This window comes from Pistacia vera, unplaced genomic scaffold (assembly GCF_008641045.1).
Source record: "Pistacia vera cultivar Batoury unplaced genomic scaffold, PisVer_v2 Contig284, whole genome shotgun sequence".
NCBI lineage: Eukaryota > Viridiplantae > Streptophyta > Magnoliopsida > Sapindales > Anacardiaceae > Pistacia > Pistacia vera.
Window position 1 is genome coordinate 371,974 of NW_022196095.1, and position 20,230 is coordinate 392,203.

The 20,230-nt window shown below is 35.5% G+C and overlaps 4 protein-coding genes across 8 annotated transcripts; 1 reads left to right on the top strand and 3 right to left on the bottom strand.

The window, feature by feature from the left end:
- Positions 1-117: 117 nt before the first annotated feature.
- LOC116134319 lies at positions 118-2,343 on the bottom strand. Its single transcript, XM_031420005.1, has 5 exons — positions 1,955-2,343; positions 1,135-1,289; positions 874-940; positions 556-607; positions 118-474 (listed from the first exon to the last, which is right to left on the bottom strand). The coding sequence occupies exons 1-5, from the start codon at positions 2,313-2,315 to the stop codon at positions 381-383; spliced, it is 729 nt and encodes a 242-aa protein (XP_031275865.1). The 5' UTR covers positions 2,316-2,343; the 3' UTR covers positions 118-380.
- Positions 2,344-2,685: 342 nt separating this feature from the next.
- LOC116134317 (sphingoid long-chain bases kinase 2, mitochondrial) lies at positions 2,686-6,735 on the bottom strand. Of its 2 annotated transcripts, XM_031420003.1 has the most exons (12): positions 6,410-6,735; positions 6,235-6,311; positions 5,650-5,703; positions 5,483-5,542; positions 5,003-5,080; positions 4,815-4,861; positions 4,675-4,715; positions 4,451-4,535; positions 4,244-4,358; positions 3,888-4,010; positions 3,681-3,781; positions 2,691-3,121 (listed from the first exon to the last, which is right to left on the bottom strand). In XM_031420003.1, exons 1-12 carry the CDS (start codon positions 6,576-6,578, stop codon positions 2,992-2,994), a joined length of 1,080 nt encoding a protein of 359 aa, XP_031275863.1. In that variant the 5' UTR covers positions 6,579-6,735; the 3' UTR covers positions 2,691-2,991. The 2 variants fall into 2 exon arrangements, with proteins under 2 accessions (XP_031275864.1, XP_031275863.1); XM_031420004.1 differs by lacking the exon at positions 5,650-5,703 and having other exon boundaries at positions 2,686-3,121.
- A 1,065-nt stretch (positions 6,736-7,800) lies between these two features.
- LOC116134265 (50S ribosomal protein L5, chloroplastic) lies at positions 7,801-10,482 on the bottom strand. The gene is made up of 3 exons (XM_031419940.1): positions 10,112-10,482; positions 8,379-8,579; positions 7,801-8,189 (listed from the first exon to the last, which is right to left on the bottom strand). The coding sequence occupies exons 1-3, from the start codon at positions 10,376-10,378 to the stop codon at positions 7,848-7,850; spliced, it is 810 nt and encodes a 269-aa protein (XP_031275800.1). The 5' UTR covers positions 10,379-10,482; the 3' UTR covers positions 7,801-7,847.
- Positions 10,483-12,655: 2,173 nt separating this feature from the next.
- Positions 12,656-19,702, top strand: LOC116134204. Of its 4 annotated transcripts, none has more exons than XM_031419880.1 (11): positions 12,656-13,541; positions 13,651-13,749; positions 13,850-14,052; positions 14,285-14,478; positions 14,606-14,714; positions 14,842-15,155; positions 15,911-16,330; positions 16,986-17,067; positions 17,190-17,531; positions 17,787-18,749; positions 19,235-19,702. In XM_031419880.1, exons 1-11 carry the CDS (start codon positions 13,474-13,476, stop codon positions 19,393-19,395), a joined length of 2,955 nt encoding a protein of 984 aa, XP_031275740.1. In that variant the 5' UTR covers positions 12,656-13,473; the 3' UTR covers positions 19,396-19,702. The 4 variants fall into 4 exon arrangements, with proteins under 4 accessions (XP_031275740.1, XP_031275738.1, XP_031275739.1 ...); XM_031419878.1 differs by having other exon boundaries at positions 12,656-13,084; positions 13,305-13,541; positions 17,190-18,749; XM_031419879.1 differs by having other exon boundaries at positions 12,656-12,783; positions 13,305-13,541; positions 17,190-18,749.
- Positions 19,703-20,230: the final 528 nt, after the last annotated feature.

Below are 20,230 nucleotides of genomic sequence, written 5' to 3' on the forward strand. Positions count from 1 at the left end.
AAGAGAATTTCGGTTTTTCTTCTTTTTTTTTTTTTTTTTAATGTTCTCATTTTGGTTGCAAATAAAAAATTTCAAATTTTCAAAACCTAGGTAGTAATTAAAACACAAAGATGTCACTGCAGAAGACAAATCTTCTAATTTCAATATGCATTTGAGAATTAAAATACAACGATTGATCTTTAGTTTTATATTATATTTTACAAATCAAAATTGTTTTCAGATAACAGGGAAACACTTTTTTTTTTTTCAAAAATTAAAAACTAATAACTATCTACACGATCTCCATTAATTAAAGCTTAAAGCATCTTGATTGACTTAACCTATTTCATCAAATACCCAATGAGAAATTATGTTATTACGGTAACCCTTCTACTGTTTCTTCAACCACTGGCCTTCCGACGCCAAAGTCCTCGGCTAGGCTTCAGAAGTTGCTTTAACAGTGTCATTTTGGGAACGTTCCAGTGCTCCACATGCCTGAAAAGGTTAATTAGAACCTACATTTAACTATAATGGCATACTCAAAAGGTAAAAAAATGTGTGCCTGGTTGCAGTTACCTGCATACTTTTCCAGTTTGTATATCAAAGTAATACTCTGTATATCCAGTTGCTGCAACAAAGAGGAACATATTCACTTACATAAGATAAATGCAGTGATACTATCATAAGAAGCAGAATCTTGTTAATTAAATGTGTTTCTAGTCATTTTGTTAAGGTTTTGCAAAACCCTAGCATTTTACAAAAAACAAACTCATGTTTCTCAAAAACTATTAGTAGTTAGAAAAAGGTTTATGAAAAGTTTTTTTTGCCTGTTTCTCATGCAATGGTGCTTTTGATGGTTTAAACCTTTATACATTAAATGAAACCAAAACGCACCAGAAAGAATAGGCTTCCAGGGAAATGACATGATGCAACTAAATCGCCAGTGTCCGATTCCCTTATCCTGCGTTCAAATGCAATTTAATACCAGAAGTTAATAAGAAACAACTGCTTATAGAAAGAAAATTCATTCAGCAAACAAAATCATAAGCTCCATAGCGTAGGAATGAATGCCATTAAATTAATGTAACTAAAATGTATAACTAAGAAACTAATATATAATATAACTACGTGTTAAACCAGATTCCTCTAGCTTACCTCAAGATCCTCCCACTTCATGAGCTTCATATTTGATTTCTCGATAAGCAATCCAAAATTTGTACAATTCCTTTTGAAACGAGGAAGTCCTCTAAAGGAACCTGCTGGATCCGCAAACTCACAATCCTCCTCATAAGCAGTGGGGGTAAGGTTGCCTGAAATTTAGAGTTATGGATTTCTCAGGGATTGGATTGGATTATAGATATGATGCAAACAAAGATACGCTTTAAATTTACAGAGAAACATCATATTTTTGTCCCTATATGATGTGCAAATTTTTGGTAGTTCTCATTTCAGATAGCTCACATCCAAGTTTGATATTTGTATGAAAACCTCACACCTTTGAATTTTTGGTATAAAAGGATCAAATATCAGTAAAGGGCAAGAAATGAAGTACATAGTTTGGAGCATACTTCGAGGTATTGGTACAGAACTACAGATAACATTGAACAAAATGTTGTGAGATCAGTATAATGAATGAAATAATATGATGAGATATAACAAATCTCTAAATCAATTTCGTAAAAAGATATCCAGGTTTCCAAAGGTTTTAGCTTACACTCGCAATTTTCGACAAAACTCTTTACTGTTTCTGGACAAAAAAAACCTTCAATTTGTTTGGAGTCCCAGTCAGCAATCAGTATGTTATTGCATCAATTTCATTCGAAAAAGTCACGGTAGCATGTTCAGAAGATTATTATAAGTGAAAAAAATTCAGAGCTTTGCAGCTTAATTTAAATAACGAAGGACACAAACTGAAGATCAGAGCTCAAGGAGGTAATTAGCTTAATAAAATTTAGTAGATCGAACTTCTGCAAACCTGTGACAAAATATGATCTTTCAAAATCTTTTTTGATAGTTTCCACAACAAATGCACGATCAACAACTCCTGACCCATCTGTAGCAACTTTGAGATCATTTTCAGGTGCTTCAACATTAGATGGTGAACGGAGAAATGAAGCAGCAATTCCAAGAAGCTCAGAGCCATACCAAGCTATCTTAAGCAGTGCATTTTGAGGCTCAGATTCTTGATTGGTGGATAAATTGGTAGTTGTTTTTTCTCTATTGCAATAGATTCTGAAGATTTTGCAATTATAAGTTGGCTGGAAAAAAACAGAGTGTTGGGGAGACTTGAAGTGGGGAAAGTTGGTAGCAAAACCCAACGAGAGAACAGTTGCCATTTGGGGAAGGGAAAGAGTTGAAAGGTAGAACTTTCTCCCGCGGGTTTCTTTTCTTTTAAATATCAAGCGTCAAATAATCCACAGCCACAGAAAGTAATCAGCAACTATAACAATGGGAAAGAGAACCATACATACTTGATATGGGCCCACGACCCATAAAAATTTCACAGGGCATTCTGGCTTAATGGTCAGATGACAATGTTAATCCATTTATTGATAAATGGACATGGCGGAGTCGCGGAGACAAACCTTTTATCAAGAGACTGTAGGCACGAGACTTGTCGAATTTTCCTTGGCTGATTAGTGATTACTCCTTCCAGGGTTTTTGGTAGTGTTGGCAGTTTGATCACAATACAATTTACCCCCTGAGATATCATACATAACAATTCCAACCCCCCGGGGAATCTATATTCCTATTTAATTTAACAAATTAATATTAATCAGATGATAGAAACACCAACATAACTGTAACTATAAGAGATAAATTGTTGTTTCAAATATCTTAGGGGAAAATTGTAATAAACTGAAATTAATTTAACAAATTCATGAGTCTAAAATTTATAGATTTGAAAAAGTTATATTAGTGTTTGTTTATTGATACACAAAATGGGTGAATTGGTCAAAATCGGTCTCAAATAGTCAAAATCACTTCAGGTGGTCATATGTTTATCCCTGCTTAGTATATCATCTCAATTGCAGCAGGTAAAATACAGAACTTCCTGGGAAGGAATCCTAAATGCTCTCCATCAGATTGAACAAAAATGCTGCCACTGCCTGAAATGTCCTCCACTTCAATAGAATGTACACTGTCACAGACACAAAATCATGAATGTAAAACCCACCAATTTAAAAGCCAGATCTAACAGCACAAAACAATGATCAAGCTAAACCATAAAGAATCAATTCTACCCCTACTTTAGCTAAAACAACTTTTCATACTGAATTACTGATTTCGCTGTAGAAGCAGAAAATTAGATGACACCAGAATAATGTATAAAAATATAATTATGCCCCATTAAAAGCATGATAAGGATCAACGATCAAAAGAATCATTTTAACCTCAAACTAATAACAACCATAATAAAAGGGAGAAAGATTGCAAAACACAAGGTGGTTGAAGCCTGCTTTTAATTAAATACAAAAAGACATGATTCGGCGGCAAGAAGGAAGGCCACCTACAAGGGTGACCAATCATTTAGCAAAAATAACCAGGAAACAAGTTTAATAGCACACAACAACATTGAGCAAACTTGAGAATTGACAAGAATCTTAGGTTCTGAACATTTACATCATAATGCCCAATATAACCTAGCGAAAAATATAAAGATGGTAAAGAGTTTTTTTGTCCACTAAGATAGAACCTACCTTCTCGAAGTTACATTTTTCACGGATAAATGTGTCCCACTGTACAGTTTATGCAACTTCAGAATAAAGTCATACCACTTGAAGTCCTGAAGAATCACAACCTGCAGCGAGCACATGTAGCAAGCTCAAACATACTAGACAGATAACCACCACACCAAGTTTTAAATATTAATTAAAAACGAGAAATTTTAAGCTAAAGTATTCCACCTCAAAGTTCCCATTGTGAGGGTCAGCATTTGGGGTAATTTTCATGCCACCACCAAAGTATTTTGCGTTTCCAATGCAAAGGGCAGTCACTTGGGAATACTCTTGCCACTCACCCTCATTGACCTAATTTACAACAATCTATCAAGTTAAATTAGAACAATTGGCATTCTTATAGGTAAAAGAGCAGACTGGGTGTTCCAATGAGTAAATAATGTTAAATGTGCAGAACTAAATGCTCCCATTTAAAAAAAAAAAAAAAAAAAAAAAAATATTATAGCTTAACATTTCTGTCACTTATAAGATGTGTAAGATCTTTAGAGACTTAACCATTAACTTGAGAGTTTACAAATGCTAACCTTGATTTTAAGGTCCTGGTTTTTGTGCCCCATAAAAGCTTGCAAAGCACCAATTACATAGCATAAGTTTCCAAATCTCTTATATCTTGAAGCATAATACCCTGCCTTTGCACTCCTGCAATATTCCACAGCAAACAGCAATAAAATTTTAAAATCAGAATGTACCTTTGTTTTGCTAAAATCTGAGAAATCCCTAATTAACCTTACAAATGAATGTCAGCAACATTTAAGAAGTAATGGGATTCTCCGCTTTCTCCACTAATAACTCCGACATCAATCCGTGATCTAATCCCTGAAAAACATTGCTTAGAATATTACAGCTGAAAAGGCATATAATCCAGTGAGCCATTTGAATTCTTCTTCAGGTAAAAGCTTCTCCAATCTTTTTTTGACTTTAAAATGGCATCAAGTTAAAAAGGGGCAAGTGATACCTTTGACTATGCGTTCAATGGCTTCGTGAGGATCATTTTTCCTACCAAAACAGATGACCACAGAAAACTCAGATCTAGAGGGTATTATATATCAAAAAAGCCCACCAAATCAAAACCAAATTAGAGGGGGACAAACTTACCAACCAAATGTTCTTGCAAAATCAGATCCAGTGCCTAAGGGGATGACCTGTAGAAAGGTACAACATCATTATAGATACCCTCAAGAAATCCATAGCAAGGAGTCAATGAATCCACATGCATCACTTGGCACAATTAAAAGCACAAGAAGCAGTAAGTAAACCTATGGAATGCCGTGGAAATAACTTACACCAAGAGCAGTTGAATGAGCAGACTCTCTATTGTGACTGCTTACAGTTTTTCCAGCCCAAAAGAATCCGTTAACAACCTGCCGATCATAAAGCAAGATGCAAGTTACACTCTATCTACCAACATAAAGACATTAGTAACAAAGAAATGTGGAAGTCCTGACACCATTTTACTGCATTTTCAAATACTTTTCTCAGTCCAAAGCTTACAATAAACATATTTCAGTTCAAACCTGGTTTAATCAGGGCCTATGATAACAAAATATAAGGCCATTTATTTGAATAACTGTTAAACATATTCCTTCCTTGCTATTTATTTATCTATTTATCTATGTATCTATCCATCTAAGCTCACATAGAAAGTTCATTAGTTACCAAAACAGTAAATCAGTGATCTCTTACTGAGTTGCAGAAAAAAATACACACCCTAATGCACAAAATGTTGAAATTAACATACTATTTGAAAGAGAAACAAACTGCACCTCATGAAGAGTTCCATCTCCTCCAACTGCAATTACAGCATCAGCACCCTCCCTTATAGCCTGCACACCATGGGGCTTATAAATATACACTACAGAATTTAAACCAACCTCTTAATGAAGAACCTGAACTAACTTCAAGGGCAATCTAGAATGACTTCAATACCTACCTCCCTTGTTATGTCAATCGCATGAGAAGGACCAGAAGTCAAGGATTCACATATCTGTCAGGTACACGATACACTGACTAAGCAAACAAATCCAAACCCCAAAAGGAAATATCAAAATTTTCAGAATATAAGCTAAGACATTTCTTAAAATCATTAATATTTGCAGCCAAAACTTAAATGATATCAATCAGAACAGAAATAGGCAAACTCTAAAACATAAAGAAACAAAAAACATTTACAACCAAACCATACTACAAAACGACTCCAAAATTATTTTGAAATTTATGGTTGTATACCTGATTAAAAAAAATAAAAATTGACAAAATCAAAGCCAAATTAACTAGACAATTCAAACCATTGGGAAGTATTTAGGAACACTATATATCCAATCTTTTCTTTTTCTTTATTCTTTTCGCACACTAAAAAAACCCCTTCATCATCAAAAGATTTGGTCCCAAAACACAAAAATCTAAACAGTAGATTCAAATTCATAACTTGAGGTTGTTGCATTAGTTACTGGGCCAAGCACATACATGAATAAATGCAAAAATTACTAATTATTAATAAGTCAAATAGGAAACTCACATTACAATCCGCATCGAGTCGAGACCTAAGATATGGAAGCAACTTTTTCCATTCCTTACCCGTTCTTCCATTAGCACCTGCTCCAGTTATTGTTTCAAGAAAACAACAGAACTTTCGTATTAGAAACAACCAAACAACTCAGAACTCCGAGAGAAAACATTGAAAAGATGGAAACCTCGGGGATTAACGACGAAAACGAGATCACGACGGGGAGACAGGGCCCCACCACCGGAGATTGAACGGTCGGAAGAAAGACCAGGAGCCATGGGATGCTCTGCTCTGAAAACAGAAGGTTTTGCGGTTGAAACTACTCCTCCCAATCCAATCTGATAACAACATATCATTTCGCTGTCATCCGTTTATTCTGATCTTATTTCTTTCTAGCCGTCGAAGCCACCGTACTTCATAGTTATTACTACAGCTATTCCTACTAGCCTACTACCTAGCCGCTCCAATGCAAACGTGGAACAGGAAGGGTTTGCCGAATCGTTGACCGCAGTGGTATTTTTTTTTTAATTATTTTTAAACAGTTAAATATAAGTAGAATTGGGTGATTATTAGGAGGTTGAATTTGAAAAATAATAAAAAAAACCTTTAATTTTGTTAATTTAATTTAATACCCTAATATATAAAAATTTTGTAAAATAATAAAAACATCCTCATCACATACAGTTGCTAAATTCTGGCTACCATTGTCAGAATCTGGCAATACAGCATACGACTTACTGAATCTGACCGATCATGCGTCAAGATGATCTTTTCCAACCAGATCCATTGTGGATTTGGCCAAAAAATGCCAAATCTTGTTGTGTTTGGTCGTCAACGACGATCATGTCTTGGTCATCGTTGAAGACCAGCTATGACCAAAGATCTAACATTTTCTGATCAGATCCACGATGGATCTTGTCGATAAATGATAGATCGACGCACTACCGGTTAAATCTAGCTGATAGTGCGACATTATACCTGATGATGGTGGATGAAAGTGTATTTGACAAATATAGGTGAATAAAAGTGTTTTTGTTAATTTTTAAACTTTTTTTTTAGAGTGTTTAATTAAATTAATAAACTTAAAAGATCTAAAAGTAATTAAATAAAATATAATAGTATTTCCTAAATAACGGAACAAATAAGGATTAAACAATTATTTTGAAAATATGTTTGAAAATAAGATAGAAAGTAGTATACCAAACAGACTTTTATAATCTAATACATTTTTTATATAACCCTCTTAATTAAAAACTATAATAAAATATATATTTTTAACGCATAGTAAAGCATTCAAGATCAAGATATAATCAGAGATTCAGAGTTATTTAAATGAAATAACAACTGGATTATAGTTTTGATGATTATTTCCACGACCATCATCAGACTTAAGATTTCTTTTGTATTATGAAACAAAAGGCGTTTTAATATAAAAGTAAAACAGTTCTCTTTTAAATTTTTGCATACGACATTACAAATACATGTAAGCAATACCAAGTTATATTGAATGAGACAACCTAAAAATGGAATCCAACATCACTGCTGATAACATAACTTTCAAACAACAAAATTACACAAGTTACAAAAAAGAAAAAAAATCCCATCCTCCAGGGAAGAATAAGCCCTCATCTTCGCGATCTTCCCTTGGATTTTGAATCAAAATGATGAGCCTTCAGTTTCTTCTTGCGGATTAAGTTTGCAGGACCACCACCCTCTCTGAATGGCATTCCCATTAGAGCCAAAAGTTTCTGGGCTTCTTTATCAGTTTTGGCTGTTGTTGTAATGCAAACATCCATTCCCTTTGGCTTACCAAGAGCATCATACCTGATCTCCGGAAAGACACTCTGTTCACGAACACCAATGCTGTAATTCCCATGTCCGTCAAAGCTATTAGGGTTCACACCTTGGAAATCCCTTGTTCTAGGCAGTCCTAAGTTAATCAGCCGATCTAGGAATGAATACATTATCTGTTATATCATCCAAAGAAGTATGCAGCATAAGATTATTCCATTCAACTCTCTTTCATTTCAATCAAGCAACACAGCAACTATAAAAATATAAACTCTAATCTTCAAAATATATGTAGCAAAGAATCATGAGAATACTAAAAAAACGGCTAAAAAATGAGAACTACCAAAGAAACAGTATAAGCTCACATTTCCTCTAAGTGTGACAGCAATCCCAAGTGGTTGACCTTCCCTGATCTTGAAGGTGGCAACGGAATTCCTAGCTCGAGTCTTTACAGGTCTCTGCCCTGTAATGAGTGCCAAGTCATTAATTGCTGCTTCCAAACCCTTAGAATTCTGGGCAGCATCTCCAATGCCACAGTTCACAACAATCTTCTCAATCTTTGGAACCTACCCAAGTTCCACATTGCAAATTCAAGCCAATTCGTAAATTGCACATTTAAGAAAAAAAAAATGAAAGAATTTATTTGATGTAATTGCCAATCCATTAAAAAGAAAATATGCAACCATTGATATGGTAATAAACATAAACTGGCAGCTGAAATCTAAAGAAATTCATACAACAATAGAAGTGTACCCAACTAAAGAGAATCCCTCCCTCACAATCTCTCTCTCAAATTTCATAAAACACAAAAGTTTCAGTTTCAGAAACTTCTTCTTGTTCTAAGATGTGATTGTTATTCAGTGTACCTCGCAAAAACTTTTTCAAGATTCTCTAAAGAATGGCCTTATATATAACAAGTAAAGCTGGAGCTTTTGTTTCTATCTGAATAACAGTCATGATCTTGAAACTAACTCTCTCGCTACCAACACCAACTCATAAAAAAATATTACAAGAATCCATCTGATGATGCAAGACTCCTCCTGGAACCAGTTCATTTCAAATAATTGCAAGCAAATGCTCATTTCATCCAGGGTCATTGTCCATCCAGGAATTTGCTTTTACTTTTACTTTTTTTAAACAACATATATCCTGGCTAGATGCATTTTGTTTTATGAGTGACCAACAACTCACCCTGTGATCTTTGTTAAAGTTTAACTTAACATGTATGATGTATCTGTTCTAACGTGAGAAGTTTATACTGTGACTGGTTACTAAAGTGAAGTTCATTTCACCATGAGATGTAGACCACTCACATTTTAAAAGTGAGTTATGGTAACTACTCCATAATTTACGAGGGCCAGCACTGCATTAGTAAGAATTGAGTATTAATGTGTACAACAACACATACACAAATAACTCAAATGCTTAAGTTATTATACTTAGAAACACTAGCTATCAAGATAGGTCATGGCAACATTTATTGTTTGTGGTACTTCGTGAGAAATTGTTTTAATTATTCCCATTCACCAAATCTATAGCACATGGCATGTAGATTCTCTCCCTCCTTGCCTCATAGGATTAATTGCACTATTTTGAAGCCAGAAGCCCCGGGCTCGCTGCCTTGCTTAGAATGTTGTGGTGCACATCCATCGCCACCACTGTAACCTTACGATTCCTGCTTCATTTTCTCCTACAACTCGCTCAAACTCCCTAGCTACTGTCGGTTACTAATAATTCTTTTGCGCTCTTACCAACCCTGAATTTCCTCTACTCTTATTTTCTCTGTGTTAACGGTAAGCAGAGTACTGGAAGTTTACATTTTGGTGTATGTTTATCAGTATCTTCATCCCAATTTATTTTTTAATAATCAATTTAAACGTAGATGTGAATATATTATTTACATTCATGAGCCCCTTCCTAATTAGATGTTTGCTCATTTTACATGTCTCTTGCGGGGGGATGATTATGTCATAACTCATTATCAAAATATTTTTGCAATTTTTTCAAATAACTATCATCGTCTAAGAAATGGGTTTGTCATAACTAAAATAAAAGTATAGTATCAAAACTAATTAAAATAAGATTTAAATTAGGTTACCTGAAGAATATTAGTGTAAGAGAACTCCTCTTTGAGCAAAGGAACAATCTTTTCAAGAAAAGTAGTTTTAAGCCGATGGGTCTTCTCTGATTCGGATTTATCCACCAACACAATGCCTCCCGCTCCCGTAGCAGCCTTCACCGTTGCCACCCCATTCACATTTCTAGGGTTTCCATAAGCTGTCCGTAGAGACGATGGAGATGATAGAACAGGAAATTGACCGCGAAACGACGACGTAGAGGAGTGTAACAGTGAGGGACACGCCATTTGAGGTTGAGTTTGTTTCTATCTTCTCACACTGTAATACTGTCGAGTGTGTTTGGCGGTAGAGCTTCAGTGGAAAGGTTGTAATTTAGACAGAGGTGTAGTGGGGAAATGGTATTATCATCGACAATATTTACGAACGTGGCACTTGCATGTCTTGCTCTTGTGGGCTTTGTGTAAATATTTGCTTGATTTGGGTTGATTGTTATCTGGGTTTTTCTCCCTTTCTGTGTGAGAGGATAACTGGATAAGGAACCTTGCCTTTACATCATCTTTGTCTTTTTTTTTTTTTTTTAATGATAAAGGTTGTTCAGGCCAACTTACGTATATCTCAACTAATCTTTCGAGACTTTTAAACTATTAATCAGATAAGAACTCTAATAACTATTCTTATTAACATCCGAGGAAATAATCGAACTCATAACTTCTTAAGTAATACACTAAAAAGTCTTTATAGAATCACTCGATCATCCAGAGATAGTTAAACTATTAATCTATTAACCTCACCAATTATATATATGGGTAATACTACGCAGATAAACGAATCTCACGAATCTTATCTCACAAACAGGCGTGACACTTGAGTTGATATTAATACATCAACCAATGATTTTGACTAAACATGAGCGGTTATTCTTTAGGGACAAACAATTATTCCTTCGTTAAGAAACGATTATTCCTTATAAAGGAACAACTCCTTATGAAGGAACAGTCATTCCTTTAAGGAACGATCATCCCTTCATACAAAATTGTCATTCTATAAAAAATAGATGATTGATCCTTAGATAAGAATGATCATTCCATAAGTAAGAAACAACTGTTTCTTGAGTTTAGTTAAAATCATTTTATGTCTTAAATGTGGTGAAAATGCCGACTTAACTGCCACCTCTTTGTGAGATTCGTTTGCTAATCTATCTTTTTATATATACAGAGTGCGTTTGGTTCATTATTTCTACCCATATTCTCAATCCTATTCCCCAAATATTGTTTGGCACGTTATTCTATAAATATTAGTGTATTTTTAATTACCTTTAGACCCCTTAAATTTATTAATTTCACTAAATACCCCTAGGAAAAAAGTTTAAAAATTAGCAAAAACACTCCCACCCAGGCACCCACCCATACTTGCTAGATTCCAGCAACCACCGTCGATGGTAGCCGGAATCTATCACAACGCTTACACTACAACCGAAACCGGCCGGTTATTCACCGATCTAGTCGTTAGTGACGACCAAGAAATGGCTATCGTTGATAGTTAACGACGGCCAAATCTTGGCCATCGTTGACCTAAAACGACGGTCATGCTGACGGCCAAAGATGAACCTTTGCGGCTGTCGACGACCACATTCGGATTCGACCGGTCTGTGTTGTAACGTAATTTTTCGATCAGATTCCGGCGGTGGTGGCCGGAATTTGGCACTGCAGGTGGTGGGGGTGTTTTTGTCATTTTATATATTGGGGTGTTTAATTAAATTAGTAAATCTAGAGGTTTTTTCATAAATTTTTAAATTTTACCTCGTAATACTCCTTTATTCAATTACCTAATATTATTTCCAAAATCCTATCCAAAATAATGAACCAAAAGCACCTAAAGATGCCTTACATATTTAACCAAAATCATTTCACATTTTGATATTTTATTCAACATCAAAACTGAACGGCACCTAAGCATAATTTTTTTTATTAAAAACTTTAATCAATCATTTGTCCAGTCAATAATTGAGTATTGATTTGTGAGATTTTATCGTTAATGGTTGGTCCATTCAGTGTAACCATGCTCTCAATTACTTCCATTATAGCAACGCTCACAACTAAAGCCGTCCTTTAATGCATTACACGCTAACTAATATGTAAAACTAATTTATACTACCATAATACCAAACAAATTTCTATTTAAGAAAAAAAATGGTTAGTTTAATAACTAGAAAAGGAAATGGATGGTTATTATTTACTTAAGCAATCAGTTGTTTTATTTAACACCATGACATCGCAACAGCAATACAATTCACAGTTTCAGAAACTGGTGACATTATCGATGAAATTGTGTGAGGGTAAATTCTCCTATTTATAATTTAAAATAAATCCATCTTCCACACAAACTAATTGCAATTCCACGCTCCTCTACACCAGTTTCTTCAAATTCAATGTCATAGCTCCAATAATATAAGAGCGTGTGGTACAAGAGACAGCGGCGCGTGTGTTTTCTGTAAAAGTTCTTGTCTTTTTAATTTAATTTTTACTATAATCTTTTTTTTTTTTAATTTTTTGGCGATGTGAAGGTGAAGAGCGTCATTTGCAACGGTAAGAGCGGCCGATTATCAGTCTCTCTTTCAGAAATACCCTTTTCAAGAAACTCTCTCTCATCGATCGATCGTCAAAAAAAAAAAAAAGGAAAAAGAGCTGAAAAGGTTTGAGGTCAAGAAACCCTAATTCTCTTCCTTTCTGTCCCTGGATCCAGGTTGTTGCTCTTCAAGGATAAAAAACCCTAGTTTTTGGGAGCTACTAGGTTAGATTACTACAAACCCTAGAGTTTGTGTCATCCGATCTTATTAGCAGGTTAGTTTATCATATGAATTTGAGAACAGTTGGAGGTAATTAATCGGATTATATGGAGTAAGATGCGAGATTCAAGTGCTGATTAGAGAAAAAAGAAATGATGCATTGAAACTCTGTGTTTCTCCGTTTATTCGAGTGCGAGGGGCAATTTTGGTAGGGACCGTTCGGATTGGTTTTGATTGTAGATTTAGTGGATCAGAGGATGGAATGGCTTAAAAACAGCTGCTAATTTAGCTCTTGATTTCTGCTAGATGTGGATTTTAATATGATTGGATACTACTGGATGATGCTAAGCGATAATTAGCCTATTAGTTGCACCAAATGATTTGATTTTCCATTGTAAATTAATGGGTTTTTTTTTTTTTGTTTGAAGGGATAGCATTGAGTAGATAGATATAATAGCTATTGAGGCAAGTGGATATTGGAGTTTCCGGTGGTTAACTTAGGCCTGTATTGTTGGTGACGATTGGTGTAATTGGAGTTGAAGAAATATATCCGTCGGACTCTGCCTTTCACTCTTGTTTTCTGTAAAATTTTACAGAATGAGCTTAGAAAATGAAGACAATCACACTCTGGATCAGCCTGCCGAGACAAACAGTGAATCGCAAAAGTAATCTACTCTTACTGATTGATTTTTTATAATTAGTTTGATTGTTTGCTTTTTGTTATGGTCATTAATTTTGGTTGGCAATAATAAATTTGTGTTGATGATTGTTCAGGAAAGTGAAAATTACGTATTCAAGAGATTTTCTACTATCTTTTTGTGAACTGGACGTTTGCAAAAAGTTACCCAGTGGATTTGACCAATCTCTTTTGAGGTAACATGCCTATTTTATATAGAGTTGCCTTTTGTTACTGCTGTTATATATAACACTATTGATATTTAGTGTTTCTAATGCAATTCTTTCTATTGCTTAGTGAATTTCAGGATGCTCCTGGAGATAAACAAAAACCTCCTGGCGGGTTGTCACTGCATAGTTTCAGGAGAAATGAGTATGGTTCATCCCCACCTACAAGAGGGGAGTCTGGTAATTTTTCTCGGGGAATCCATGGAAGGTGGGATAGTCGCTCTTCAGGACGGAGTGATAGGGATGGTGACTCGCAATCTGATTGGGATTCAGGTAATTATTTGAATATTTAATGTTAAAGAATTGAAATTGTGCACAGATTGTGTTATCATGCATCATTCAGTTTTTCCAATTTGTGGTGCCAGGATTTCACTAGGTTGTGTGTGTGTGTGTGTGTGTGTGTGTTGTTTTTGGTTAATTTGTCTTCTTCTTTTTTTTTTTTTTTGTCCTGAAATGTTGGTATCTTCTGAGTTCTGACCTGTTTAATTGCACTATCACAATGAAGAATCTGGAAGGCGTTTTGGCAACCAATCTCGGCGTTCTTGGCAAGTTCCTGAGCATGATGGACTTCTTGGAAGTGGTTCATTTGTAAGGCCGTCTGGATACACTGCGGGAGCATCTGCTCCAAAGTTTCGAGCTAATGATCACTACCAGCTAAATAGGAGTAATGAGCCATATCATCCACCACGCCCTTACAAGGTTAAGATTGCACTTGTTTGTTTCTGGTCACTGATGATGAACATATACCAGAAACATGGTGCTCATAATTTTGGATTTTTTCTCCCTTAATGTTTTGTGTGTATTTATTTTGTGCTATATTTTTCAGGCAGTACCTCACTCTCGGAGGGAAGCTAATGATTCATACAATGACGAAACATTCGGTTCTTCTGAATGTACAAGTGAGGATAGAGCAGAAGAGGAAAGAAAGAGAAGAGGTAAAATCTCACATGATTGTCTGGTGGAAATACCATTTTTACTCAGTTCTATTACACTTCCAGTTTGGGCAAATGGTTTTTGTCTTTGACCGAGTTCAGGTTAAAATTTTGATGACTTCCATTGCAGCTTCTTTTGAGATGATGAGGAAGGAACAGCAGAAAGCCTTTCAAGAAAAGCAAAAAGTTAATCCAGAGAAGCGTAAGGATGAATTTGATATTATGACATTGCTGGAGGATTCCAAAGATGATGAGGGAATTTCAAATAAAAGCAATCAATTTGATAAACCTGTGATGCTCAATGCTCTAAATGCTGATTCTGAAAAACCTGTTCTCCCGTCACAAACTCCTGCATCCAGACCACTTGTGCCTCCGGGTTTTTCAAATGCGACTTTGGAAAGGAATATTGGAACCAAAACTGTAACCCATCCCCCTTCATTAGAGGTAACTTTCTTTTTTCCAATTCAATGAATGTTTGGTTTTCTTGTATGAACTTGTTTGTTTTTGGTAGCTGATACAATGAGTATGGTATACAATCTGTATAATTTGTTAATTGCTTTGTTCTTGTCTTAAATGATTGCTTTATCTCATATCAAACTCTTTAATCTGTAACTTACATCACATGAAATATTTCCTATAATGCAATCGGATGGCTGTACTGTTTAAATTGCACTAATTGTGAATGACTAACCTCTTCCATTTATTCTGAAAAAGCTTGGTTTAGACATTATGTATCTAATATTTAGACTTGCAGCTGCACTAGACACTGATAACTGAGTCCATTAAAGAGAGGGCAGGTCTGGCAAATAGCTCTATTAATTTCGGACTTGGTAAAATCTCAGAGCAACATAATTGTATCCATAGCTTATGGGTAACACCCTTCTGTGTGCCAGTAAAATTGGCAAAGTCATTCACACAGAAATTATGGCTGTCTGGGTGTGGTTTTTTTTTTTTCCCCCCTCCTGATGAAATTGGTCATGACCAGAAAGAATTTACTTTTTTGTTCTGATTCTGTATATACAGCTTATCTGCTGATCAGAGGTTCAATATAGTGAAGTTGTGTATCTTGTGGTTCATTGACCAATGTCTGTTCTTGTCAATCATGATGGGTAAACTATGCTTTGGTATATGCTGACCCAAAAGGAGTCTTATTTTGCTAAAGTTTTAATAAAAGCATGTGTCTCTTGTTTTTTGTGTAGGTTGGAAGTTCTGAACATGAGGGTGGTAGCTTGCATGCCAAAGGCAACCTTCTGTCAAATGGGACATTTGATAATGAGGACAAGCAATCTGCAGAACAATTTAGTTCAACTCATCCACATGAAAGTATGAGTATTCATGTTTCAGCAAATAGCAAGAGTGATAAAGTTCAAAATTTAACTTCAGGTCTAGATGTGTCCAGTAAGACAACAGGCCCAGATGGTCAAATATACAAGAGTTCTAATCTTCTGAAAACCTTTGAAGCATCGGAGGAAAGTGAAGGTGTAGAGGTTGATGTTGAGAAGGTCACAGACAGTAAAATTGTCTCTGAATCAAGTCAGGATCAGTCATCTTCAATTCTTGATAAGCTTTTTGGCAATGTTTTGACAGTTAATGGTGGTGCCTCCAATAATCTTGTTGAGGTAATAATCATTCGTACTGACAGGAGACAAGTTCTTTCCATACTCTCACGTTTTACAAAAAAAATTAGTAGATATGGCGCTGCTCTTTCCGATTTATCATAAGTCATAGGTGGTAGTAAATATCAGCAGGTTTTGTGCACTTCAATTTTACTGTTCACCTAGGTTTTTTTTTTTTTTTTTTATAAAATAGGTGTTAGGGATTAGGTTTGCTGCCATTTTAATATTACATCTTAATCACATGCTTAACGGAATATTATAATTATGCCATGTCAGCAACAAGAGGACCCTCACTATTCAGATAAATCTTACCATGCTATAATCACAAATTTATTCAATAATAAAATGAAATCATGCCATCTTACCTCAAATTATAGTGGATGTCCTCCATCTAGTAGCTTTGGTTCTCTACGGAAATAATTTTGCCAGCTGGGTGAAGTATTTTGTAATTTGCTTCCTGTTGTTTAAGTAAAACTTTTTGGATCATACTATTATTTTGTACATTTTTTTTCTTTTTAAATTTGATGGTGACAACTGAAAAATGATATGCTTAAGCAGAAAAGTTATCTGGTTGAGCGTACCATTTCTGGTTTTTGATTAACTGAAAAATCTTAGCATGAAAGTATCTGAACCCCTTCAATTTCTTTTTTGACTCTAGCATCATGATAGTAAAGCAGATGACATGTGGAGTCCTCATGCTGTCCAATCTTCCAAGTTTGCTCATTGGTTTCTTGATGAAGGTATTCTAACATACTTATTTAAAGTTTGATTATTTTTTATAGTGGCAATTTAATATTTTTGTGCTTACATGTCAAGTAATGTGGTTTAAGCTCTGATTCTTCTTTTTATCCTTTTACTGCAGAAAAGAAGCCAGCTGATGAACTTTCCTCTGGTAAGCCAAATGATTTACTCTCACTAATTGTTGGTAGTGAAAAAGGTGGATTGCAACCTTCTGATGTGAAGGCTACAAGGCACATCTCATCCAATTTTCCGGCCCAAAGCCCAGAGCTCGCGGACAGACATCTGGCGTCAAATTTAACCCCTGTCACAATTGAATACTCTGAGCAATCACGTGATTGTAATATCAATAACATCAATAAAACAGCACCTGTCCTGACATGTGAAGACCTTGAACAGTCCATTCTATCAGAAATTAGTACAAGTGATGCAACCTTGCCGTCTTCTGTGCAAGGCGGGAGTATTGGTGAGTCAAAGACTGAACAGAAAAAAGCAAATGTTGATGATCATGCATCTCAGCACCTCCTTTCATTGTTACAAAAGGGAACTGGCCTGAAAGATGTGGCACCATTCCCTGGTCTAGATATCAAGTCTCTAGATAAACAATTTCATGTGGAAGTAGCAAATATTGACAATGCACTTCATGATTTGAGGGACGCAAATGCTGAAAATGTTTCGGATTCAGGGAAGAGTCTGACACTTGAAACTCTTTTTGGTACAGCTTTTATGAAGGAATTACAATCAGTAGGAGCGTCTTCATCTGCTCAAAGAGGCTCAGTTGTGTCTTCCAGAGTTGATATTTCGGAAATTCATGATGGTCTCCTTTCATCTAAAGTTGACATTGGTTCCAGCAGGACTAGTTACGAAAGTAGTATTCTGGCATCAAATCAGAGAGAGCAAATAAAATCAGATAGGAGCAAAGAACATTTGTTAGGGTTTGATGATCATCGAACTGAAGTAGATTCACCACGACTTCGAAATGAATTAGAATCTAAACTTCGTGGCTTTGATGGGCCTGTTGATATTCGACTCCCTGAAGAGGATAGCTTGATCCCTCTTGGTGATCGTACAAAACACCTTAAGAACTCATCCAAAGCTGAATTTTTACCCTCCCCAGCTGCACCAGTTGACATTACTGAAAAACTAGCAGCTTTAAATTCTGTCTTTGGGGACGAAAGACCCATTACAGGTCAAGAAGGTTCACCTTTTCTACGTGGTTCTTATGATCCAAGGGAGCCTGATATTTTGCTTCATAATATGCAAATCCAACCATCATCTCCACAGCTTCACCCACCGTTAAATCACTTGGGACCATTATTCAATCCACTAGAGTCTCATCCTGCTAACATAAATTCTCAGATGAAGTTCATGGGCCCAGAAGGCATCATCCATCATGATCCTCCACCTACTCATCAATTTCCTGCAAATATGCTTCGTCCTCCTTTCCATCACTCCCGCCCTGGACTCCCTGGATTTGATCCTTCTGCCCACAATCATCATCCTATGCTACCACAGATGCGCATGCCAGGAAGTTTTCCTCCAGCTCATCTACTACAAGGATTTGCCAGTAGTCCTCATTCGAACAATCAAATGCCGGGTTTTGTACCAGATATGAACCCAATGCAAGGTTTCCCTTTTGGTCCTCGCCAGCCCAATTTTGCTGGTCATGGAATGCCACCAACAGGTAAAGTTTTCACCTCTTTATTTGGTATTTGTGTGCATTTTTGTTGTCAGTACGATTAATTATTTTCAAATTGGTTTGGTTGGAAAACTAGGTTTTGTAGAATATGCATCTTAAGTGGCTAAAGAAAACTATAAAACGATAAACCTGTGTATATTTGTAGAAGGCTTAAGTCTTGGTTTCACACCACAGGGTACTTCTATTCAGGTCGAACATTAGCCCATAATTCAGGTGTTCCATTCTGTTGGCTACAGTTGATGCCTTTAGATTTTTGTTTGTTTAATTTTCATGGTATTATATAAATCTCTTGGTTCTCCTCAAATAAAGGACAGGTGTCAATGTGCGAAATATAACTTTCTAAGGTAGCCCATCTACCAAGTTCTGTTAACCAATGTTTTCTTTTGTCATTTTCGAAGAAATATATGTCATTACATGGCTGTAGAAAGTAGTATATGCATCTTACTATCAATACTTTAATAAATCTTCAGCTGCTGATGATGGGGGTGGAGCCAATAATCCAGAGACACTACAAAGGCTCTTCGAGATGGAGCTGAGATCAAATGCTAAGCAGATTCACCCATTAGCTACAGCTGGCAATAATCAGGGGATGTATAACTATGAGCTAGACATGGGTTTCAGGTATAGGTAGTGGATTTGGGTTATGTTTTTGTATATTGTGCTATTGTCATCCACACTTGCTCAGATCTGCAACTATTTGCAATGAGTATGGGTTTAACATGCTTTTTCCAGAGCTATTGCCTGAGTTGGTGTAATTAATGGATTTTACGTAATTTTATTAGCCTTTGTTTGGGTTTTCTATATGCTCTTAATTCATCCCAGATTTTCAGATGATTTTAACTTTTCTATGGACAAAACCAACTTGGCGGTGTAATCCTGTAAAGCAAAAAATTGGGGAGGCTCTTGGAAGTAAAATAGATCTCTTTTTCTTTTCTTCATTTTCTGTGTCATCACATTGGCTATTAGACACAGGTAGAATTTTTAACTCTTAGTAGTCTTACTCCCTGTTACGTAACTTATTGGTCTAATGGGTTTGTTGAAAGACGATGTTTCTTTTGAATTTTGATTTTATAACTTTTTTGTAATTTTGGTTACAACTCAAGCAAATTGTGGGTGATTGATTTAAAAAACTATTTTAGGTTTGTTTAGTGAAGTTCAAAACTTATAATCTTCTAATAAAATTGAGTGTTTCATTTATAATTTCTACCCTCAATCCGAACGTCCTACAGGGTTATAGTGGGTCTGAGGGTGGATGTAATTTCTGTTTTTATTTAGGGGTTTGGACATATATGATCAACCCAATAATTGTAATTTTCCAAAATTTATAAGTTTTATTTAAAGTATAAATTCTGTCATAAAATCCAGTGAATTTTCAATATTACTCTTAAAGAAATAATAAATAAATGTTATATTAGTAATATATAGTGTTAGACTATGCTAAACTCAATAATCTATTATCATTTTAC

What these genes read in the sequence shown, in the direction of transcription:
- LOC116134319 (XM_031420005.1), bottom strand. Translation starts at nt 2,315, where the DNA reads ATGGCAACTGTTCTCTCGTTGGGTTTTGCTACCAACTTTCCCCACTTC. An exon ending in TGAAGTGGGAGGATCTTGAG is followed by an intron (nt 941 to 1,134) that starts GTAAGCTAGAGG and finishes ATTTGAACGCAG; the next exon opens with GATAAGGGAATCGGACACTG. An exon ending in CTGGAAGCCTATTCTTTCTG is followed by an intron (nt 608 to 873) that starts GTGCGTTTTGGT and finishes TCTTTGTTGCAG; the next exon opens with CAACTGGATATACAGAGTAT.
- LOC116134317 (XM_031420003.1), bottom strand. Translation starts at nt 6,578, where the DNA reads ATGATATGTTGTTATCAGATTGGATTGGGAGGAGTAGTTTCAACCGCA. An exon ending in CATTGAACGCATAGTCAAAG is followed by an intron (nt 4,536 to 4,674) that starts GTATCACTTGCC and finishes AATGTTTTTCAG; the next exon opens with GGATTAGATCACGGATTGAT. An exon ending in AAAAATGTAACTTCGAGAAG is followed by an intron (nt 3,122 to 3,680) that starts GTAGGTTCTATC and finishes TGTCTGTGACAG; the next exon opens with TGTACATTCTATTGAAGTGG.
- LOC116134265 (XM_031419940.1), bottom strand. Translation starts at nt 10,378, where the DNA reads ATGGCGTGTCCCTCACTGTTACACTCCTCTACGTCGTCGTTTCGCGGT. An exon ending in CTTACACTAATATTCTTCAG is followed by an intron (nt 8,580 to 10,111) that starts GTAACCTAATTT and finishes GAACTTGGGTAG; the next exon opens with GTTCCAAAGATTGAGAAGAT. An exon ending in CTGTCACACTTAGAGGAAAT is followed by an intron (nt 8,190 to 8,378) that starts GTGAGCTTATAC and finishes ATGATATAACAG; the next exon opens with ATAATGTATTCATTCCTAGA.
- LOC116134204 (XM_031419877.1), top strand. Translation starts at nt 13,474, where the DNA reads ATGAGCTTAGAAAATGAAGACAATCACACTCTGGATCAGCCTGCCGAG. An exon ending in TTTGACCAATCTCTTTTGAG is followed by an intron (nt 13,750 to 13,849) that starts GTAACATGCCTA and finishes TCTATTGCTTAG; the next exon opens with TGAATTTCAGGATGCTCCTG. An exon ending in AGAGGAAAGAAAGAGAAGAG is followed by an intron (nt 14,715 to 14,841) that starts GTAAAATCTCAC and finishes CTTCCATTGCAG; the next exon opens with CTTCTTTTGAGATGATGAGG.